The following is a 19,794-nucleotide window of genomic DNA, read 5'->3' on the forward strand; positions in this document are numbered from 1 at the left end:
AGAAACCATTTTTGACGATATACGTATTAGCCACTGTCAATATGAGTGTGCAGGTCGGAATGGCAACGACTATCGGTTTTATGAAGCGCGTACTCTGTGGTGCGGTTCTGCCCGCTCATGTTTGACGGCAATTAACGGGTATGCTGTAATAGATGTACTGTACGAGGGGAATTATTCGTTTGCTCGAAAAGATCACGGTGTCTGCATCATTTATAAAGAACAAACCGCTGAAGAGGGGTTATCCCGGCTGCAGCCTCAAGGCTTCTTGTGTGAGCTGAGCCTCTGCCCAATTCCGGAGGTAGAGTAGCGTACGTGCCCAGACCGTACGCCACCTCCGCGCCGCCTGCTTCGTGACTGTCTGCTGGCTCAGCTGGATAAAGAAACGGAGTTAATTTTCAGCAGTACTGTACAATGTAGATTTCCGGAGAGAGCTACAGCATGTGGTCAAATCCAAGTAGTCTTCTCTCTTCATCATTTAGACGGACTAGGATACCTAATGAAGAGGCTTCTGGCTGTGCCTTCGTGGCTGGTGGTCGTGGCTGGCGGCTCGGTTTCTGGCTGTGGCTCGGCTGTGGCTTATGCCTCTTTGGAACACTCGAGAAACTATCCAACCATTTGAGTCTGATGAGATCGAACACGCTCAAGAAACTTGATGGTTATGGCAGCTGACGCCAAAACTCGCAGCTTTTCGGCTGCCATGCTTGGCATTTTCTTGGTGGTCTATAGCTGAGACATTCCAGCCAACCAAGACGCACGCCTTTTCAACTATTTGTTCGAAGCTTTTGATGCCAGCCTGGACAAGCGAAGGTGAAAATCTGTTGGTACACGACAGCCCAAAACCCGGACTTTTGACTCGAACAAACAACCGACCGCATCTAGCCCGGAGCCATCACCCCACTGCCACGCGCGTGCCGGCTCTCTATGATCCTGCAAGGCAGTGAGCTGAAGCATCTAGTGTCCTGTGGCTGTCAAACTGAGCTGCGCCGTTCGCGAAATGTCAATGGATAGTTGTGCAACTGGATTAGCCCATGGGCGACCGTGGGCTGACGGGTTGGGTCAATGAAAGGGTCGCAAATCAAAAGAGCTGTGGTAAGCATACAGGAATCTGAAGTTCCAGGCATAGAGTCGTTTTGCTCCGCGGTTCTCTTTTGGTGAATCCATCTTTCAAGAACGATGAGCTCAGTTGCCGCTGTGGTACCAAAATGACCAAATTTTTCGTGGCCACCTTGTTCGTTTTCATCCTCAACTCCGCGTCTGTAGTCAACGCGCAGTCGACCATTGAGGAAATATGCGGCAGCGTTCAGTCGGTGGTTGGTTGCAACGCCATCATAACGCTTCCTACAGGCTTTGATGTCAAATACTGCAAGAATAAGTTCGTAAAGGTCTGGATCTTTCAAGCCGAAATTAATGGCCTGCAATACTGACAAGTACAGACGAACCCTTGCAAGAGTAAAGTCTCGTTCACAACACTCTGCCCGACGCTTCGCAAGCCAGGACGAACATGTACTACCACAAAATGTCTACCAGATGAGTTGGCTTCTTCTCGATAGAACCACCTGAGCTAATTTGAAGCACGGTTCGACGAGTTCACCATTGATATTCCTTGCGGTCTGAATTTGAAGACGGAAAAAGTCAACATCTGCAACAAGATCCGCCAGGCGCTACCCGGTGGACAAGATCTGATCGCAAAATCTATGGCAATGTGTGAATGTCTGCCAGCCGTACTCGCGCTCGGCGGTGAAGCCGCAATCGATGATGTCGAAGTTTCCGATTTTTCCTCGGGAACTTCCAGGCTACTCGCTGCATTTGCCAAGTACTCAAAGGTGAGTTGTCGAATTTGGCAGAAGATGGTACTGGGTTATGACAGTCGGCAGTGCCTCGCAGACAACGGATTTGCCATTCGTGACGACAAATCGAACCTTGAAGCCCCGGGAGGAGATTTGTCCACGTCCGATGGCTGGATTGTCATCAGGGCTCTTGAGGTAAGTTGATGCCTTTCCGGAGAATAAAACTGACGGGAGAGATCGACCTTTCGCTGTATATCCAGCTTGCAGAAGCGATTGTACTCTGCGCATACTCTAGAGAATGTAACGAGATTGGGACAGTCCTCACGAACTATGCCCAAGACTCCGTCAATTTCATGTCCGATTCTTTGAAATCGGCCATCATTGCCCCATGGGAAAACCTTCTGAACGGTATCAACTCGACGGTAACCAATCTAGGGAATAATCTCCCTACACTGGCAACAAATTTCATCGCTATCCAGACCGAGGTCTTGAATGTTCAGAATCAGCTCTGTCAAACCACCGAGCAATGTCTAGAGCCCTCTGTCAGTGACTTCTACAATAAAGGTTAGTAATCAGACCCTCGTGACACACAATGATGCAGCTGAAGTGCAGTGAAGTTACCGAGACTATTTCGAGGGCCGAGCCTTTCTACCAAGTCCAAGCGTCTGTCGCGGAGTTTCTCAGCGCGGTCAAGCGCATGAAAGACATCCTTGATAACAGGGCCGCCGATTTCAGCCTATCGGCCGACCCTCAGAGTATGATCGAATTGGTTACTTCCGGACAGTTCAGGCAAATCCGCCAGGTCGTGGAGATCTTCAAAATAGCGAAAGAGCTGCCCGAATTCGTCAAGAGCCTAGGAGACAATCTCAACCTGGGCACCAACTTCTTGCCCGACCTGTCGCTGCAGACCACCGAGCTGGAGGAATCGCTGCTCGCGACGACGTCTCCAAATTGGCTCAACGGCCCACTGACCACCAACGCGAGCCTCTCAGACGCACGCGACAGCATTCAGAGGGTACAAGCAATGCTGAGAGACCAGGTCAACCTCGTCCGCAGCGTAACCTCCAACATCAACGGGGCGTACGGGAGGCTACAGCAATTGCCGTTCCACGGCGCGGAGATTGTCGTGCATCCGGGCGTGGCCAGCTACAGACGGTGGAGCGAGGTGTCGATGGACTTGGTTTGCTCCAAGATGACGACGCAGCGGTATAATTACCCTGGACTCAAGTCCATCTCGTTTGACTACCCCGAGTTCAAGACCTGTCGTTATGGCCCGAAGCGCGTGAGCTGGCCGAACCACCACATCCCGTACATCAAGCTGAAGTTTAGCGCTTAGGATGGCCAAGGGCGCTGGGAGCTGAAGATTGCTTACGCTCTCTGTCGGATCGGTAGGAAGGCCGGTGGCGTAGAAAGCCCCCTATACATGTAATAAAGACCGATCTACGCTGGAAGCTGATCTAATGTAGTCTAGAAGGGGCAATAGTTGCGCTGCGTTCGGCTCTGGCGGCTGCAACGAGTTAATTGACATCTCATCTCCAGGGCCCTAGTCTTGTTAGAGGAGGACCTTGACAACGTACACTGCGGATGGCTTCACTAGATATGAGCGTCAGGCCTGCTTCCTCACCCTATGCTACAAAATCACTGTTCGGATACGATCGAGCGGGGCTCATGGGCATTGGTACTCTAACTGGAACGACGCATGGCTCGTTCGTCTATGGAGTGTTTAAGTCTCAATTACTGGAACGTGAACGCCGCTCCTGGCGAAAGGCCTCGATTCCGAGCCCTACTCCTCCATGACAACCACCAACCCGTAGATCTCTTCTTTGGCTGTCGCAAAATCGACACCATGCCGAATCAACCCGTCCCGAAGCGGCTTACATTTCTCCTTCTAGGTTGCGAAAGGGGCGCCGAACGGATCACTGAATTCGGCCAGGAGCATCCATCTCTGCGCTTTGCCTCCTTCTCCTCCTCCACTTAGGGGACTCTGGAAGTTTACATTGTCGTATGATTTAGTGGAGCTCCCGGCCGTCGAGGCCGAGTCGTCATGTTCGAGCAGGTGCATGGCCAGCATACTCGGGAAGAAACCGACGAGGAATTTCCACGCATCTCCAGAGAGCCACTCGACCAGCTGGTCTTGTGATTCGGAGGGCGCGGGAGCTTCGAAGACCAGGTGTGCGAGTGTCCCGCTAGTATCGCCGTGCTGACACTAGGCGAATTCCGACCGAGAGACGGAGAATAGCACGCGACAAGCCGACCGGTTCATGCTCGCTAAGACTGGCATGAACTTTTTGGTGCCCGCGGTGGGGTTATTCAGGGCTTGTATGTATGCCTCGGACGTGAGCGTTGACAGCGACGAGATCTCGTAGAGTACGAGATAATGCGAGACCCGCGATCCAGCTGAATTGTTGCCGTCATTGCTTGAGTCCGCGCCGGCATTGTTGGACATGTAAAGTATCGTCGAGTCCGATGAAACCCGGGAATGGCGAGACGTTCAGGCAGGTGCTCATTCGTCCACCAGTCATTCAGCGCGCGTTCGTCGCTGATGGAGATGTTGGACTGGCTGCCCCAGATTATGAGGATTGCCGACCCACGAAGAAGGGAGCGAGACGAGGATGAGTAGGAAGACATACTCAGGCAGAGGGAGAGTTTGATGACTGAGGGAGTAATATCAAGTTGACCTTCAACTGGTTGAGTTCTTGGTGTGCAAAGCACTGAACTAGAGGCACTTCGTTCCGGCGGCTTGCCGATTGCACATAAGATTATGTAGACAGGGACACTGGTGATATTATATACTTACATGAGACCTTGCTCCACCGACATAGGCTGCTTACCAGACTCCGCACCGCGACCTCTGCCTCTCCGAACCATTCTCCACAGAGTAGAATTGGGTTGATAGAATATTCGATGCAGCTGGATACGCAATCGTCACTCCACCTGGGTCGTTGCGGCGGAGAGACTCGGATAAGTAGAGAGCTCTTGTTCTGCATCAGTCTGGAGAATCTTCGGACACTGATGTCTTTCATTCAACCCTGACGTGAAAGTGAGGGGAAGAGATTGTTCTTAATACTCGACCGCACCGAGCCTTATCGGTATAATATTCTTCCAGTCCGAGAGAGCTCCTTGTCCTCCAAACTACCACTTGGCGGCTCATTGAGTGTGACAGCAACGACGCTCTCTCAGCATTTGAAGGAATCCTCGTCCGTCAACATGAGCAAGATTTGGGAAAGTTCCAAAAAAGAGAAGCTGGATCAGGGGCTGGTCATCTCATCAGCAGCACGACCAGTCGGCACGGAGTGATGTCGCACACGCTCTCCGCGAAAGGTGTAGCAGTTTAGATAGCAATACAATGTCATGTTCATACATAAAATCCTCACAGAATACATCGACTCTAACCAGTGTTTGTCAGCCTTTCATCTCTACAGGATCCCATGCGTTCTCATTCATAGTTTCTGAGAGCGTCGTACTACGCTATGTTGAAATTGGCGCTTCGATGGATTTCGAAAAATGTACGGGTAGATTGCGCTGTCTTCCGCCGCTTCACGATTTTTATTTAGCAGGCACGACTTGTAGTAAATCTGGATCTCCAGCTTTCCCCCCTGGTGCACTGGAAGAGCACTTGAATTAGATGCTGCGGCAAGACGCTGCGTGATGTACCTGACGTGGAGCCACCTCATTGGTTCACTACGAAGAGTTTGGCAAAAGCAGAACGCAATTGGCACTCCCGTCTAACGTCAGACATTTATCCGGAAAGGACAATACAGTACCCTCCGTCTCTCTCTATTCTCATTGTGAAGAACTCCCACTCTCAACAACTGACAATTTGCTGTGAATTCCAATTCCCAGTGCATCTCCGTGATGTCTCTCGTGGAGCGACAAAAACTTCTCTTACAGACCGGGGAGTTTTCCGACTTTACCCTGACTGTCGCGTGCAGGGAGGCTGGGCCTACCGCGTCTCAGCACTGCTGTTACCCGAAAGTCAGGTCGCAGGTGTAGGTCAGTTCGCAGGTGTAGGTCAGTTCGCAGGTGTAGGTCAGGTGGCAGGGGCAGGCCCCATTTAGAGCTCCAACACGCGGATCGCAGCCTTGCTTAGCTAATACAGCAAGGCTGAGCACTTCAGCCCAGTACCAGATACGGAGTAGCCTCACGCGCAGTGAGTCCAGTGACCCATTAGGACGCCGGTTGCGGGGAGATGCATTGGACTCCAGCACAATAATGTTATGCGATATCACATCCGACACGTCCGGATCTCTTCAGCCTCATTCTCATTCTCATTTACACGACCGAGTGTTTCTCGGGTCAAGCATGCCTGGACATAATGCTTCTACTTCATCAGACAGGCTCCGTGCGGGTCGGTGAGGTGGTAAGGTTAGAAGAGCGCCTCGTTCACTGAAGAAGCCGCTGTTGACCCATATCTTCCAGGTATACACTGACTTATACACCGAGTCTCGATCGCATCCTTCCCCCTCCGGCCCATCTACATGTCAAAATCAAGAACACTTCTGCAATTCCTTTGCGAGCCGCCTATCTTCATGGACCTTACACCCTGTACGTCTCTTGTTATCCGTCAACGTTCGACCCTTATAAGAAGCATGAGACCATCAAAGATGAAGGGGCACCCGAGTATGAGCCGCAGCTCAAGGCAGGCGGCACGTGGACTGCGAAGCTGAAGGTTCCCGAAGAAGTCAGACAGGATGCCCAGCATGGCGATAGCAAGCGACATGGAGAACGCAAGAGTTTCACTTGGATTCTAGAAGTTGCCTCACAGATTATCTTCTCCAAGACGGCGAGTGTACACTACGAAGTTCTAGTTGGAAGGGATGAAAAATCGGTCGATCTTGGCTTCCATGGAGTCATCGGGTCTGGACAGGGCGCTCCAGGAAGGCTGGAAGATCACCAGCTGAAGCAAGGGAAGAGTTCTGTGCAACCGAAAGGCGTTTTTTCCAAAGCGATCAGATTGGCGGTCGATGACACTGAAAGCCTTTGGAATACACCTCCGTTTCCTGAATGGGAAGATGACGGCAACGTCAAGGTTGCGGAGGGGCCACAACACGGCGACAAGCGAGACCATGCGGCAAAGCATGATAACAAGCAACGGAAACAGAAGAAAATCCATCTTGTGCTCCTGACACACGGCCTACACAGCAATCTCGGTGCAGACATGTTGTTCATGAAAGAAACAATTGATACAGCAGCTAAGCAGGCACGCGAAGATGCGAAGCAGAGGCGAGCCGAGAGAAGGGCACAACGACTGGCCGAATCCAATCTGTTCGGAAGAGAGGCGGTCGATCAGAGGTCAAAGTCTACCCCAGAGGTAGTGCTTGCAGCCGATGAAGATGATACCACTGATGATGAGGAAGAAGTGCTTGTCCGAGGGTTCAATGGGAATGCCGTCCGGACCGAACGTGGTATCCAGTATCTCGGGAAGCGGTTCGCTAAATACGTGCTCTCAATCACGTATCCTGACCAGCCATACCTACCAGTTAAAAGCTCGATAGGGAAGTCGTTGTCCAGGTCGATGCCAGTTTCGAAGCCAACACCAAACTCAGATACTTTGCCAGCCCACAAGAACAGCACCATCATTAAGGACGAGAACCACCGGAGCCACAATCTTCCCTACAAGATCACCAGCATCAGTTTCATTGCCCATTCCCTTGGCGGTCTCATACAGACGTACGCCGTAGCTTATATCCAGAAACATTCACCAGATTTCTTCGAGCTCATCAAGCCGGTAAACTTTGTCGCCATGGCTTCCCCATTTTTGGGTCTTAGCAATGAGAATCCGGTTTACGTCAAGTTTGCACTCGATTTCGGCCTTGTGGGAAGGACTGGGCAAGATCTAGGTCTGACTTGGCGTGCTCCAACGATTGCAAAGAATGGCTGGGGTGCCGTCATAGGCAGCCTGACCCCTGAAGCACAAAAGGCACAAAGGGAACCTGATCCTGGTGCGAAGCCACTACTGCGGATATTGCCCACGGGCCCTGCACACATCGCCCTGAAGAAATTTCGAAACAGAACAGTATACTCAAATGTCGTTAATGATGGGATTGTGCCTCTAAGGACATCATGTCTACTGTTCCTTGACTGGCGAGGCCTGGGTCGGGTTGAGAAAGCTAGGAGAGAGAACGGCCTGGTTGGCACCATGGTTGAATGGGGCTGGGCAGAGATGACGGGTCAGAATGCAAGTTCGCCTCGAAAGACTCGACCTTGGAATGATCTCTTCGGCGACAGTGCTGATGACATGAGCACAAATGAAACGCCTTTACCGGATCCCGAGTCGTCTGTGCCGCAAGCAGAAGCCAGTCAGGGCTTAGACCACGACGAAAGAGCCGAGCCAGAAGCGCAACAATTTGTGGAAAAGCCAGAGACGCCCACATCACCTCCCAATATCTTCACCGGATTCTTGAGTCTTTTTAAGCCGCAAGCTGGCCAACAGAAGCCTGCCCACAAGACGAAAAAGATTTATCACCGTGGCCAAACAATGCATCACCTCGACCAATCTTCCGAAAGAAGTTCACCAACAACCTCGGTAGAAGTTTCCCGCGACCACGACGGATCTTCAGACGAACCTCGAAAGAGTATGGTTCGCGGATCATCGTTATATACCAACAACTCCGACAACAGTGAAGTGGAGGCGCCTCCAAAGACCACATTCTTCGAATCAGCTGGTGATCTCCTTAATCCCCCACTACCTCCGAAAGAGTTCCTCCTTGACCCAGCTGCTCGACCTAGGACAATCTGGCATGATCGCGTATATCACCCAGAGGACATACCACCACCACCAGCTAAGCGTCAACGGACGTTCATGATACGCAACAAGCCAGGTTCACGAAGTGAGTCACAGCTGCATTCAATGCCTTCCGACGGTTCATCATTGGCCACGAACGCGAGCACGAATCCCCCACGTTCAAGCTCGAGCCACTCTTCGACGTCAACCATGTCCCCTACTCGCGGCCAAGATGTAGGTTCGATGAAGATTGAAGAAAAGATTGCTAGAGCGTACCACAAAGACCTCTCTTGGCGGAAGGTCCTGGTACGACTTGAGCCAGATGCACACAATAACATGATCGTGCGACGCATGTTTGCAAATGCATACGGCTGGCCGGTGGTGAAACACATGTGCGACACGCATTTTGCATACACAGCAGCCGCGCAGACGAGGGACGAGGACGAGCCTAATATTGAGCGGGCGAAGGCAAGCGATGCCAAAGCTGTCGGTGATGAGGGTGAGGAGGTGGAAGGGCAGACTGACCAGCCGACACAAGAGGGTGAAGAAGAGAACATTTCGAAAAGTCCGACCCGTGCACACACTACGGATGACTACGTTACAGGTTCCCCTACATCTTCGACAAGTTCGAATGTGCATGGGGAAGATTTGAACAGACTGCATACGAAGCGGAGAGTGAATGACCGCGTTCGGCCTGGACTTCCTCTCAGGACAGATTCCGAAATCCGCGAGTCAAGAGATGACGTGTCGGAATTGGTGTCTCGTGTCAGTGCCACGGGCGAAAGCAGCTACTCGAGCACCAACTCGGGCAAAGCAGCTCTTGCAAGACTAGCGAGACAGGACAGCGCTAGATGGAGTGATCGCTTTTTCGACGGCAGCGACGACGACGAACAAGAGCAGGAAGATGGCGATGATCCGCTGGCTGAAGAGCTGAGAAAGGCAAGACACCGTGGGGACATCGGCACAAGTGCGAGAATCGCGAACTCCTTGACTGCCAGCCCTCGAGCTACCAGACTTGGCCTCCTGGCGACCGATGTGCCGCCTGACAATCCGCCCTTGGACGATAGCAGCAAAGTATCGGAACAACTCTCACCAGAAAATCATTCGACTGGAGGTCCGCGCATGATCATTACAGAGCCTGACACGCCCTTGACAGCGGAACCAGGGGAGTTGGAGTCATCGCCGCGTGCCGCTGACTGAATCGAATAGAAGGAAGTAAACGCGAGTAACGAAGCCAGTTGGCCTTGTGGAATGAATGCATTGCAAAGGTTAAGCATGCATAAGTAATAATGGACATGTCTGTATGGCCTTGATAGGTACATAGGCAAACTATTTCATATTGTCCCGTAACACATTGATCCAGTCTTTTGTTGTTTTGAGACAGGTGACTTGAGTGAGATGCGACAGTCAAGAACGAGACCTCGCCAGAGGAAAAAAGGATAACCAATGAAATCCGCGAAGACAAACAAAAACCCGAAGCTTTGTGGTATTTTCTTATATTTCTTTTTTAGTACTCGCTATCAATCAATCAACAAAGCAGACGTTGGAGGGAACCTATGGTTGAAAAGGTCACCAAGCCCCAAGTCCACCACTCAATCAATCGTTCAGACTGCAGGGGGCAAAAAGAAGATTAGGTGGGTATGAGCCCTTTCTTCGTTGCCATCGTGCCACTCTGCTTCAAGATGAAAGAAGGAGGGACTTTTCTGCGTCGCCATCCTCCCAATCCTCTTCGAGATGATTTTTAAACCCATCTCTTTCCGTCCAATTTTTTCCCTGGCTGTTCAAGTAGACATCAATCATATCGTCGCTTCGTTAAAAAATATATATATCACAAAACACACAATGCGCTTTATTCTGTTCTCGGCGTCGCGATTCTTTACGCTCTCTTGCGCGGGGGTATCATGTTGAAATGAGATTCTGTTTCGCTCCACTCCATATTGTTTTGTTAGGAATCCATCAATCCGAGTAGTCATAAATGCCGCATGCCTCCTCTTCTGATGCATTTTCCACCTCCCTCTCAGTTTTCTTCCGCACTGAAACGCCCTACAAGAAAAAAAATGAAACTTAATACTGTTTTGGTTAACGTGGTTGAAGCACGCCCGTAGTAATAAAAAACTCCTCGAGTGTAGAGCAAAAGGGTTCTCGTAATGTGTCCTCTATCATGTCATTGCATGAGAACACGTACCGTCGCCAGAGCTGGTTGACAGCACCGGTCCTGTAGTTGGTTATTGTTTTATTTCACCGGGGAAACGCCGTTGGTTTGAAAGGGGATTCGATGCTGATCGCCATTCGTAATGTTCCTTTCGATCTCGGAAGCTGACGCCTCGCCGTTCAAGACGTCTCTCGTGTCGTTGTTGTGGGCAGCTTCAGTACCGTCATCGGTGAAGACATGGTCAAGATCCTGAGCTTCAAGGCCTTCGAAGACGGTGAAGATCTCGCGTGTGTCGTGAAAGTCGTTGTTGACAATGTTGACAAGATAGCATTCACTCATCATCGCTTGGATCAATTTGCGTGACGCTGAACCCGCTGGATAACACTTGGCCCAGTCTTCGCCTAGTCGGAAGGCTTCGTCCTTCCAGGCGAGGAAAGATACTGTCTCGACAATCGTAGGCTGGACCACTTCTCGGTTAGGGAAAATGCCCCACGTCACTGCGTTGGGTCCTTCGTCTTTTGCGTTGGTGATGAGTTTGCCTTCCTTGTTGACGGCGTAGTAGGTCAGGTTCTTGTCGGCGTTGAGCCTTTCAATGATTGTGTCGATCATAGAAGGCCATGCCAGAAGCTCCAGATACGCCTTCTGGTAGACCCATCCTCCGGGTGGTCCCCAGCCATGGACGGCATCTGAAGAGGGCGCTCCATCAACCGCTGGTTGTGAGTTGATTGTCAAGAGACCACGCTTGTTCAACTTGATAAGATCCTCTTTGATAATATTTGCCTCTGCCGAAATGGTTCCTTCACTCCAAGGCAGCCTTTCCAATCTACCACTGAGGAATCGGACAAAAAGTTCGGTAATCTCTCGGAGTGTCCTGGGTTTGCTCCAAAGCTTGATGTTCGCCTCGTTCGTGCCTTTCAAGCCGATTCCGTACGCGTCAAGCTCACCGAAAGCAGGACTTCGACTGTCACCCCAACGCCCGTTGGGAAACTCATCCCAATCCGCTGTCCTGGCAATATACGAGGTGTTGCGATTACGCCAGAAGATTGGCCTGACGTTCTCGTCCCTACGGTTCAGACCAAGAGACTGGCGCCATGGCAGTGGTTTCTCTAGCGGTTTGCCTGAGGTTTCTGGAGTCAATGCCAACTCCTCAAGGATCAGTCTGGTAGATTGAGCCAGGTTCATGGTGTAGAAGTGAAGGTGCAAGATGCCGGCGTCCAAAAGCTTACGGCACATCTGGGCAATCAAATCCTTGCCGATGTCCCTTACGGCGGCATCATCGTTTTTCACCGGCTCTAATGCTTCGTACCAGTCCTTGGGAACGTTGCACTTGGTCCACTCGGCTCGCCTCTTGAACGATGCATAAGTCGAAATAGGCATAATTCCGGGGATTATTGGGACGTTGATGCCCCTGTCTCGACATTTTTGGACCCATTTGAGGAAGATGTCAACATCATAAAACATCTGAGTGACGATGAACGTAGCACCGGCGTCAACCTTTTCCTTCAAATGATCAATCAGAACATCCACGTCTCGATTATCATCACATCCTTCTGCATAGCCGGCAACGCCAATATCGAAGACGTTCCCATATTTTGCCCTTATGTGCTTGACCAAGTCTCTTGCATGTCGGAATCCTCCATCTGTTGCTTCCCACTTCTCCTTGTCTCGAGGTGGATCGCCTCGCAGCGCCAGAATGTTCTTGCACCCAGCATCGCGGGCACGTTCCAGGGCCCTGTCGACTTGTGAGCGTTCCATGTCCGTGCAGGTCAGATGCATACAAGTCTCTAAGCCATAGTGACTCTGAGCTGCGTTGACCATTTCACATGTGAGCTGCGAATTTCTCCCACCAGCACCCCAAGTGATGTCTATGAAAAGAGGACCGAGATCGTGCATACGGTCCATTCGATCGTAAAGGTTCTGGACACCTTGGGCAGTTTTGGGAGGGAAAAACTCGAAGGAGAAACTCGGTTTGTTCTCCTTCAAATTCGAAGCGAGCTTCTCTGAGATATGCATGTTGACAACGGTGGCTCTCTGAGGCGAGTAGGGAAAGGAGAAAAGAGAAAGCTAGAGGGTATATGAAGCGACAGTGATAGCGTTTGTTCTTTTTTGTATTTGTTTGGTTTTGTGGTCCTCTTTTCCCCTGGTGTAACGACGCAGACCGCCTGCGTTTACTCCCCCTCCAAATCAACCGAAGTAACGGCTACGAGCCCACCTGTCGGCAAGTTCTCGCTGCATTGGATACAAAAAAGAGGTTTCAACAAAACGGAGGGGTGTTTGCCAGGTAGGAAATGTTGACAGAAAAGAAAAGGCGCTTCTCACAGCCACCGAAGTCAATCTCGCCGAACGTGGTGGAGTTCGAGACTGACAAAAATCGTGCCCGGAGCGGTCTGGCACATGGAAAGAATGAATGGACCGTCTATGTATGACTAGCAGACATGCACAATGAGGGCCGTAAAACTGCGGGAAAATTTATGCCACTTCGGCCCATTGCGACGTTCTCCGAGACCGCGCTATGTCCTGAATGCTGCACCGCACTACAAAGGGTGGAGTATCAATGTACGAGACGCTGTTTGGTACTAGAGTATCCCGTGGTCTCCATGGTGCACCGCGACTCGGCCTCTGGAGCTGTCCAGTCACGGTGTAAAATTGGCTTGTTGATAGAGGCCACCACCGTCCGCCCCTGTTTTTACCTCAAATGTCATTTATTTCGAAGTTCCAACCACTACTCGAATCCGGAACCTCGATGAAGACTCCAGTGCCTGCCGCAGGATTGTGGAGAAGGCGTCAGCATCCATCACTGTTTCTATTGGCTCGCTCGGACTCTACATCAGGCTGTTGCAGTTGAGAGTCACAACAATCGGGGGCTGCCTGCTTCGGAGTCGACATGTCCCCAGAAGATATTTCTGCTGCCATTGAACTGCGTGATATTATGTCAATGGAGTTGATCATTATCGGCGGCTTCGGGCTTTGTTTCTCCTTCCCTGGATTTTGTATGATGAGATGGTTAGAAAGGGGCAACCGAAGGTCAAAACAGGGTGTAACACATGCAAGTATGCGCACGCATTTTCTCCCATGGACCTCAAAAAGTCCGCGCTAACCGCACTCCAGGATTCGAAAAGTAAAATGTGACGAAGCAAAGCCACACTGCGCAAGGTGCACGAGTACAGGCAGGAGATGTGATGGCTATCTCTCAAAACCTCGGGCTGGTCTGTCATTGCACGAATCGTGCCGCCTGACTAAGAACGGTGGCCGTGACGGCGAAGCAAGGGCTTTTGATTTCTTCCGGCACGTAGCTGGCCCGGCCCTTTCGGGCCAGTTCGACGCCTACTTCTGGACAAATATGGTGACACAAGTGAGTCATCGCGAGCCGGCCGTAAGGCATGCAGTGATGGCTCTGAGTTCGCTCTATGAGCAGTTCCAAGACATGAACAAATCGCCACTTCTTGCATCGATAAACCGCTTCGCCGTGCACCATTATAACTCAGCAATCAAGGAGCTGCTCTCGGCTCGGGACGACGCGGTGGTGTTACTTGTGTGTGCGCTCTTCATCTGTGTCGAGTTTTTGCAAGGGAACAAGGAGTCGGCCATCGAGCACTGCCGAAACGGTATCCTGATCCTCAACAAGGCAGCTCCATCGTTGTCGTTACGCCATGACTACCTCCCCCTCATTTTCTGTCGCCTGAGTATCTTTCCTTTGTTCTTTGGATGCTCGGTCTCCTCATTTCCTTATGTGGCAGGCCTGGATGCCAAAGCTCAACACCATTTCTCCAAAATTGCAGATGCGCAATGCTCTCTCGACGTTCTCCTCTCCGAATCGATTCGGTTCATCCGCTCCACCGAAGATTATCGGCTAGGAACATTGCGACACACGGCCGTCCCATCTTCGATAAGGGAGAAGCAAGATTGCCTCGAAAGGTCACTGAGTGCGTGGTTTTACGCGTTCTCTGAGTTTCACGCTGCTCAGCCGCCCTCAGACAGTCGCGCAGTAAGGTATCATCTCCTTCAGATGAGGTATCTGGTGACCCAGATTTGGGTCAACGTGGCTCTAGAACAAAACGAAACGGCATACGATCGGCATCTTGACCAATTTCGGTCAATAGTGCACATAGCATCTCAAGTGGTGCTGCCAGGATCACGGGATCATTCTCTTCGCCCTAAGTTCATATGCGAGATGGGGTTTACGCCTCTCCTGTACTTTGTCGTTATGAAATGCAGATCTCTACCGACTCGCCTCACTGCCTTATCATTGATGAAGGAACTCGGGATCAGTCGTGAAAATCTCTGGGACTTGAACACGATGTATTGTGTGGGCCGGCGTCTGGTTGAGATGGAGCATGACATTACCCTGAGCGAGATCACTGTGCAGAGCTCTCTCCGTAGGTATGCCGAAGTACCTCTTGAAGAGAGGCGTATAAGAGAGGTTATGCTTGACCCAGGGGTGGATATTCGCCAAGATAATGAAGGCCACGAGGTCGTCTGGACGCAAATGCATTCCATGCTCTGGAAACCTGTTGGCGACCTGGTCATGAAAAGTGAATGGATGGTAATCTCCTAATGACGCGATCCCGCTACTAATGCTTCTTACCTAGAGTTCTGACACTGGAGAAGCCGGCCTTTCAAATTTATCTCAGGCGAACCATCATCCATCATATTGCGATTGGCCCAGTCGGACTTTGCGACACGTTTGAGTCGATCGATCGTTATCCACCTCCGAGCCTACGCCAATCATGTTGGTGGCTATTTCAGCCTTGTTTAGCCCTCTCTTAAACACTATACTTCTCGTGTAGAAGTAGCTGCCTTTATATATCCGGGATGGATCATTCATCCTAGAACCAGAGCCGTCTTGTTACTCCCATTGCATTTCTTGCTTGTCTACAGCCTTGTATTGACCACGTTCTTGAGCCATACTCTCACTCCAAACCCCACAATCATCACTGCGTTCGCAATGCTTCAATTCCGAGAAGAGGCGACTCCCACACCTACCACTAGCACGCCGTCCACTCTAGGAATCGTCTACTTTACCTCCACTGAGGTTATCACCATCAACGGTGGTGTTACAAACAACCACGTCACAATCGCTCCGCAGACGATACAAATTGCTATTCCAACCTGCCTTCAGACAATTACACCCGACAAGAATGGATATGTTCCTCCTGGAACTTGCAATGCTCTGTGGGACTACTATCCCAGTTTTGGTGCAGCCCTAGTCTTTGCCATTTTGTTCGGTATCCTGATTTTGGTCCACATCTGGCAAGCAGTGGCATACAAGAAGGTGGGAAAGCCCTGACGTTCACGTGCCTTGTTATTGAGACATTTCTCATCACAGAAGTTTTGCTGGGTGATAATCATGGCTGCCTTCTGGGAGACGATTGCATTCACTTTTCGAGCGTTAAGCACCCGCCGCCAGCAAAATGTCGCCATTTATCTCGTCTTTCAGATTTTCATTCTTCTCGCCCCATTGTGTAAGTCTAATTTATTTCCCTCTCTTAGCCAGCCTACTCATACCATCGAACAGGGGTCAACGCTTTTGACTATATGGTTTTAGGCCGGTTAATCCATTTCTTCGCCCCGGGTCATACACTCTTCTCTATACCTGCATCTACCTTGGCGGCCGGGTTTGTATCGCTGGATTTCGTCTCGTTCGTCATCCAGCTTGTTGGGGGCAGCTGGGCGGGTCCCACGGCTTCTAAAGCGCGACAGATGCAGGGAATTCACGTTTATATGGGGGGTATCGGTCTGCAGCAGTTCTTCATTCTTGTTTTTGTCGGACTGGCCATTAAGTTCCAGCGGGAAGTGACAAAGACTGAAAAGCACCAAATACCGGCTGCGACGTCAGCGAAAGAGTGGAGGCCCCTTTTGTATGCCTTGTATGCCACACTGGGGTTGATCACGGTATGAACACTCCAATCTAACTACCACCTATATCGTTCCCATGTGGTTAGTACTAATATGTGCACCCTAATAGGTCCGCATCATGTTTCGACTGGTCCAATTTTCCTCGGGAAGCACATCATCCAACCCCTTGGTATCCTCCGAAGCCTGTTTCTACCTCCTTGAGGCTGTTCCGATGCTGCTCGCGCTTCTTTGTTTCAACATCAAACATCCTGGGACCGTTCTAGTGGGCCCGGAATCTGAATTGCCTGGATTTATGGCAACTGTCAAAACAACGTGGCTCAAAAAGAAGACAGTCAGGTCCGTTGGACAGACTTTACAGGGGGGCGAGTTCCATGAGTTGCCCACCAGAACACACTACCCATCGACCCTGACCGCCTCGGGACGATATGAGAGATTGAATTAAAATGGATTGAACCCCTGTCAGGGATGTTTTGGTGGAAGCCTGTCAACACCGCTTCGATATTTCAAGTGATGCAAACAAGGGCTGCTAACAGATATGTGATGGCTCTGAAACCCTGTTGAATATGTAAGGCTGAAATTGTATTAGAGGGGCGGACAAGAGGTTGGAACAGAATGTGGTGATATTGGATTGGGAGCAGGAGGGAAACCCTATGCCCCTACATGGCCCCCCTACATGGCACAGTTTTCTTGTCGGCATAACAGCATGCAGAGAGTGCGGTTGAATCTGGGTAAAGTGGCCGAAGGCATGGTCTATGAAGCAATTCACCCAGTCATGCGGTTGGCATTCCTTCAAAGCATCGCTGATACTGTAAACGCCTCGAGCCTAGGCTACAGTACAACGCAACGTGTTGCAGTGAAATTTCCCACCTAATCTGGAGGTCAATGCCGCCGCTTCTGGAAGATCTCTCCCCATGGTGCCAAAAATCCATATCCTAGTCCTTTTCAAAATCGGCCCCGTCACGGGGGTAGATTGAACAGGACGAAGGACCAGTTCTGGATCCGGACACTGGACCATCTTGTCACTCGAATGGAGAGTCTGAACAGTGACACCTGTGGCCTCCCCTTCAACAGGGGCCAAGATATGAGCGGATGGATTATCTAGCTATCGAAAGACTCCGAGTTTCAATGGTACCTAGTAACAGAATCTGAACTCTGGATGATCGTCCCCAAGGTTATCGATCTCATCCTGCGGCAAGCTCAGTCGCCAGTCCCGCTCTCCAGAGTCTCGCTTCCTGTTCTCTCTCCTCAACCCGAGCAGATAGCCTGTGCATAGCAATGCTTCGAGTCCGATGAAGGCAAAGGAGACAGCGTATCCAGTCCGAAATGTCGGCGCTTCTCTACTCAGAAAGATATTGCTGGCGATGATGGAGCCGATACTGCCAAACCCCAGAACGGCCGCTGAACCCACGGATCGTTTGTAATGGCCAGACAGATTTGATAGAATCCAGATAACGGAGATGGGCTGCATCGTGAAGACCCCTGAGCCCATGATGAAGATGGACATGTATTTGACGCCAATTGAAAAGTGCTGCTGGCAGACTAGCAGAATGTATGCCACTGTTGTCACACCGCATCCGAGGTAGATGAAGACTGCACGTTTTCGTAAATGATCGCTCAGCCAACCAACCCCTATGGTGACAACGGCACAAGCAGTCCACACGGGAATGGTAAAGACTTGAGCCATCGACGATGAATAGCCGAACTCCTTGATGATGGTGGGCATGAAGAAACTGAGAGTGGCCCCCGAGAGCGAGATGCTGCAGTACTGTAACGCACTAGGAACACCTGTCAGTAACATGTTCGTTTTTTCGGTAGCCATTGACCGACCCAACATAAATCTTCCAGTCCCTTGCGATGCTCCGCATTGCTGAATGCGTCAACATGTCCATTCTTGCGTGCTCTCCGTCATCCTTCATCTTGGTTTTCAGTATTTCCCTCTCAACGGCAGTGAGACCCTTCGTGTTCGCCGGCCAATCGAGGAGGAGAAAGTAAGCAACACCGCTCACCACAATTGTGACCAGCCCTTCGACGATGAAAATCCTAGGACAAAGTCATTATTGGCCTCGACGGCGAGAAGAGTTGATGCGCACCACCGCCAACCAGCCAGCCCGCCCAAGCCATCCATCTTGGCCAAGGCAAAAGCGAGTAACTACATAAGAATTGACTCAGCCATAACTCTTCTCGGACAAAATTCATGCGAGAAGCCGTACCCCACTCGATGCACCCGCCACAAATCCATTCGTCCAGATAATGGCGAATCTCTTTTGCAGCTCCCATCGCGGGTAGTACATTGTTAATAAGTACACAGACCCTGATCAGAACTGCTTCAGTGATTGTTTTCGGAGAATAAAATCTGCGGGACGATATACCTGGTGATATTCCTGCCTCAAATAGCCCTAGCAGGCAGCGGCACACCACTAGGGAGCCATAACTGTGAACAAACCCCTGACAAACAGTCACAATCCCTTGATTGGCCGGCCCCATCAGCAGCAAGCCCTTTAGAGCCGGTGGGAATATCTGTCTTGCGCTTACCAAAGAGAGCAGTAATGGTACTGAGATATATCGGAGGGGGGATCAGCTTCATAAGGATGTTGCTAGGAATCTGTGCCAGAATGTACGGAATCCAGTAGAGGGAAATGACGACGTTGTATTCATTCGAACCTGGATCTAACACACTCTGTTCCAATCCTTGGATCCGTGCATTCCCAATGGCGATTTTGTCCATGAAAGCCACTAGGCACAGGAGATAGAGAGCTGGAACCAGTCTAAAATCGAGCTTCCGGGTCAGTCGCGTCTCGTCTTCCCTTCGGTGGGATGGGAGCACCACTTCGATGTTAGACGGTTCGATAGTCTTGGACCTCCTTTCGGGTTGATTGGAGACCATATCGACTTTGGTCGAGTCGAGGACAGCAACGATGAGTGAGCAAACTGCTACGAGGGGACCAGAACGTCTTCTGGCTTCGGCTGTCCTGGAGAGGTGGGAAATTGGTCGACCACCGACATGTTGGCTCACTTATGTGAGTGACCACTGGCCCCTCTGATTTTGCTCATTATCGTGCAACAAGTTCCAATTTTTCGGGCCGGATCCTCACGGCCTGGCTACTTGCCGCAGCGTTTTGGCTGTAGCCATGTGGCGTATATCATTGGTCATATCTGATATTAGAGCCACTCAACAGCATTTGCTTTTTACCCAAAAAGGTCCTTGCACTAAGTCCAAAACAGCAATTTTCGGTTACAGGCTCCACTATCAAGACGCGTGAAGCACACCACAGATT

At 50.8% G+C, this 19,794-nt stretch overlaps 7 protein-coding genes across 7 annotated transcripts; 4 read left to right on the top strand and 3 right to left on the bottom strand.

Moving 5' to 3' along the window:
• Positions 1 to 1,202: 1,202 nt before the first annotated feature.
• Positions 1,203 to 3,123, top strand: PV08_00183 (uncharacterized protein; the record flags this gene model as incomplete). The annotated part of the gene is made up of 6 exons (XM_016374550.1): positions 1,203 to 1,382; positions 1,434 to 1,518; positions 1,573 to 1,823; positions 1,875 to 1,982; positions 2,024 to 2,351; positions 2,405 to 3,123. The coding sequence occupies 6 exons, from the start codon at positions 1,203 to 1,205 to the stop codon at positions 3,121 to 3,123; spliced, it is 1,671 nt and encodes a 556-aa protein (XP_016239826.1).
• A 552-nt stretch (positions 3,124 to 3,675) lies between these two features.
• On the bottom strand, positions 3,676 to 4,655 carry PV08_00184 (uncharacterized protein; the record flags this gene model as incomplete). The annotated part of the gene is made up of 2 exons (XM_016374551.1): positions 3,676 to 3,973; positions 4,585 to 4,655. The coding sequence occupies 2 exons, from the start codon at positions 4,653 to 4,655 to the stop codon at positions 3,676 to 3,678; spliced, it is 369 nt and encodes a 122-aa protein (XP_016239827.1).
• Positions 4,656 to 6,102: 1,447 nt separating this feature from the next.
• On the top strand, positions 6,103 to 9,711 carry PV08_00185 (uncharacterized protein; the record flags this gene model as incomplete). The annotated part of the gene is made up of 2 exons (XM_016374552.1): positions 6,103 to 6,152; positions 6,207 to 9,711. 2 exons carry the CDS (start codon positions 6,103 to 6,105, stop codon positions 9,709 to 9,711), a joined length of 3,555 nt encoding a protein of 1,184 aa, XP_016239828.1.
• Positions 9,712 to 10,744: 1,033 nt separating this feature from the next.
• PV08_00186 (methylenetetrahydrofolate reductase) lies at positions 10,745 to 12,676 on the bottom strand (the record flags this gene model as incomplete). Its single annotated transcript, XM_016374553.1, has 1 exon — positions 10,745 to 12,676. One exon carries the CDS (start codon positions 12,674 to 12,676, stop codon positions 10,745 to 10,747), a length of 1,932 nt encoding a protein of 643 aa, XP_016239829.1.
• Positions 12,677 to 13,547: 871 nt separating this feature from the next.
• Positions 13,548 to 15,218, top strand: PV08_00187 (uncharacterized protein; the record flags this gene model as incomplete). Its single annotated transcript, XM_016374554.1, has 2 exons — positions 13,548 to 13,666; positions 13,772 to 15,218. The coding sequence occupies 2 exons, from the start codon at positions 13,548 to 13,550 to the stop codon at positions 15,216 to 15,218; spliced, it is 1,566 nt and encodes a 521-aa protein (XP_016239830.1).
• Positions 15,219 to 15,608: 390 nt separating this feature from the next.
• On the top strand, positions 15,609 to 16,961 carry PV08_00188 (uncharacterized protein; the record flags this gene model as incomplete). Its single annotated transcript, XM_016374555.1, has 4 exons — positions 15,609 to 15,935; positions 15,990 to 16,125; positions 16,179 to 16,555; positions 16,629 to 16,961. The coding sequence occupies 4 exons, from the start codon at positions 15,609 to 15,611 to the stop codon at positions 16,959 to 16,961; spliced, it is 1,173 nt and encodes a 390-aa protein (XP_016239831.1).
• Positions 16,962 to 17,651: 690 nt separating this feature from the next.
• On the bottom strand, positions 17,652 to 19,403 carry PV08_00189 (uncharacterized protein; the record flags this gene model as incomplete). The annotated part of the gene is made up of 6 exons (XM_016374556.1): positions 17,652 to 18,294; positions 18,347 to 18,559; positions 18,610 to 18,668; positions 18,730 to 18,830; positions 18,889 to 18,984; positions 19,052 to 19,403. The coding sequence occupies 6 exons, from the start codon at positions 19,401 to 19,403 to the stop codon at positions 17,652 to 17,654; spliced, it is 1,464 nt and encodes a 487-aa protein (XP_016239832.1).
• Between the last annotated feature and the right edge of the window lie 391 nt (positions 19,404 to 19,794).

Source organism: Exophiala spinifera, assembly GCF_000836115.1.
Source record: "Exophiala spinifera strain CBS 89968 unplaced genomic scaffold supercont1.1, whole genome shotgun sequence".
NCBI lineage: Eukaryota > Fungi > Ascomycota > Eurotiomycetes > Chaetothyriales > Herpotrichiellaceae > Exophiala > Exophiala spinifera.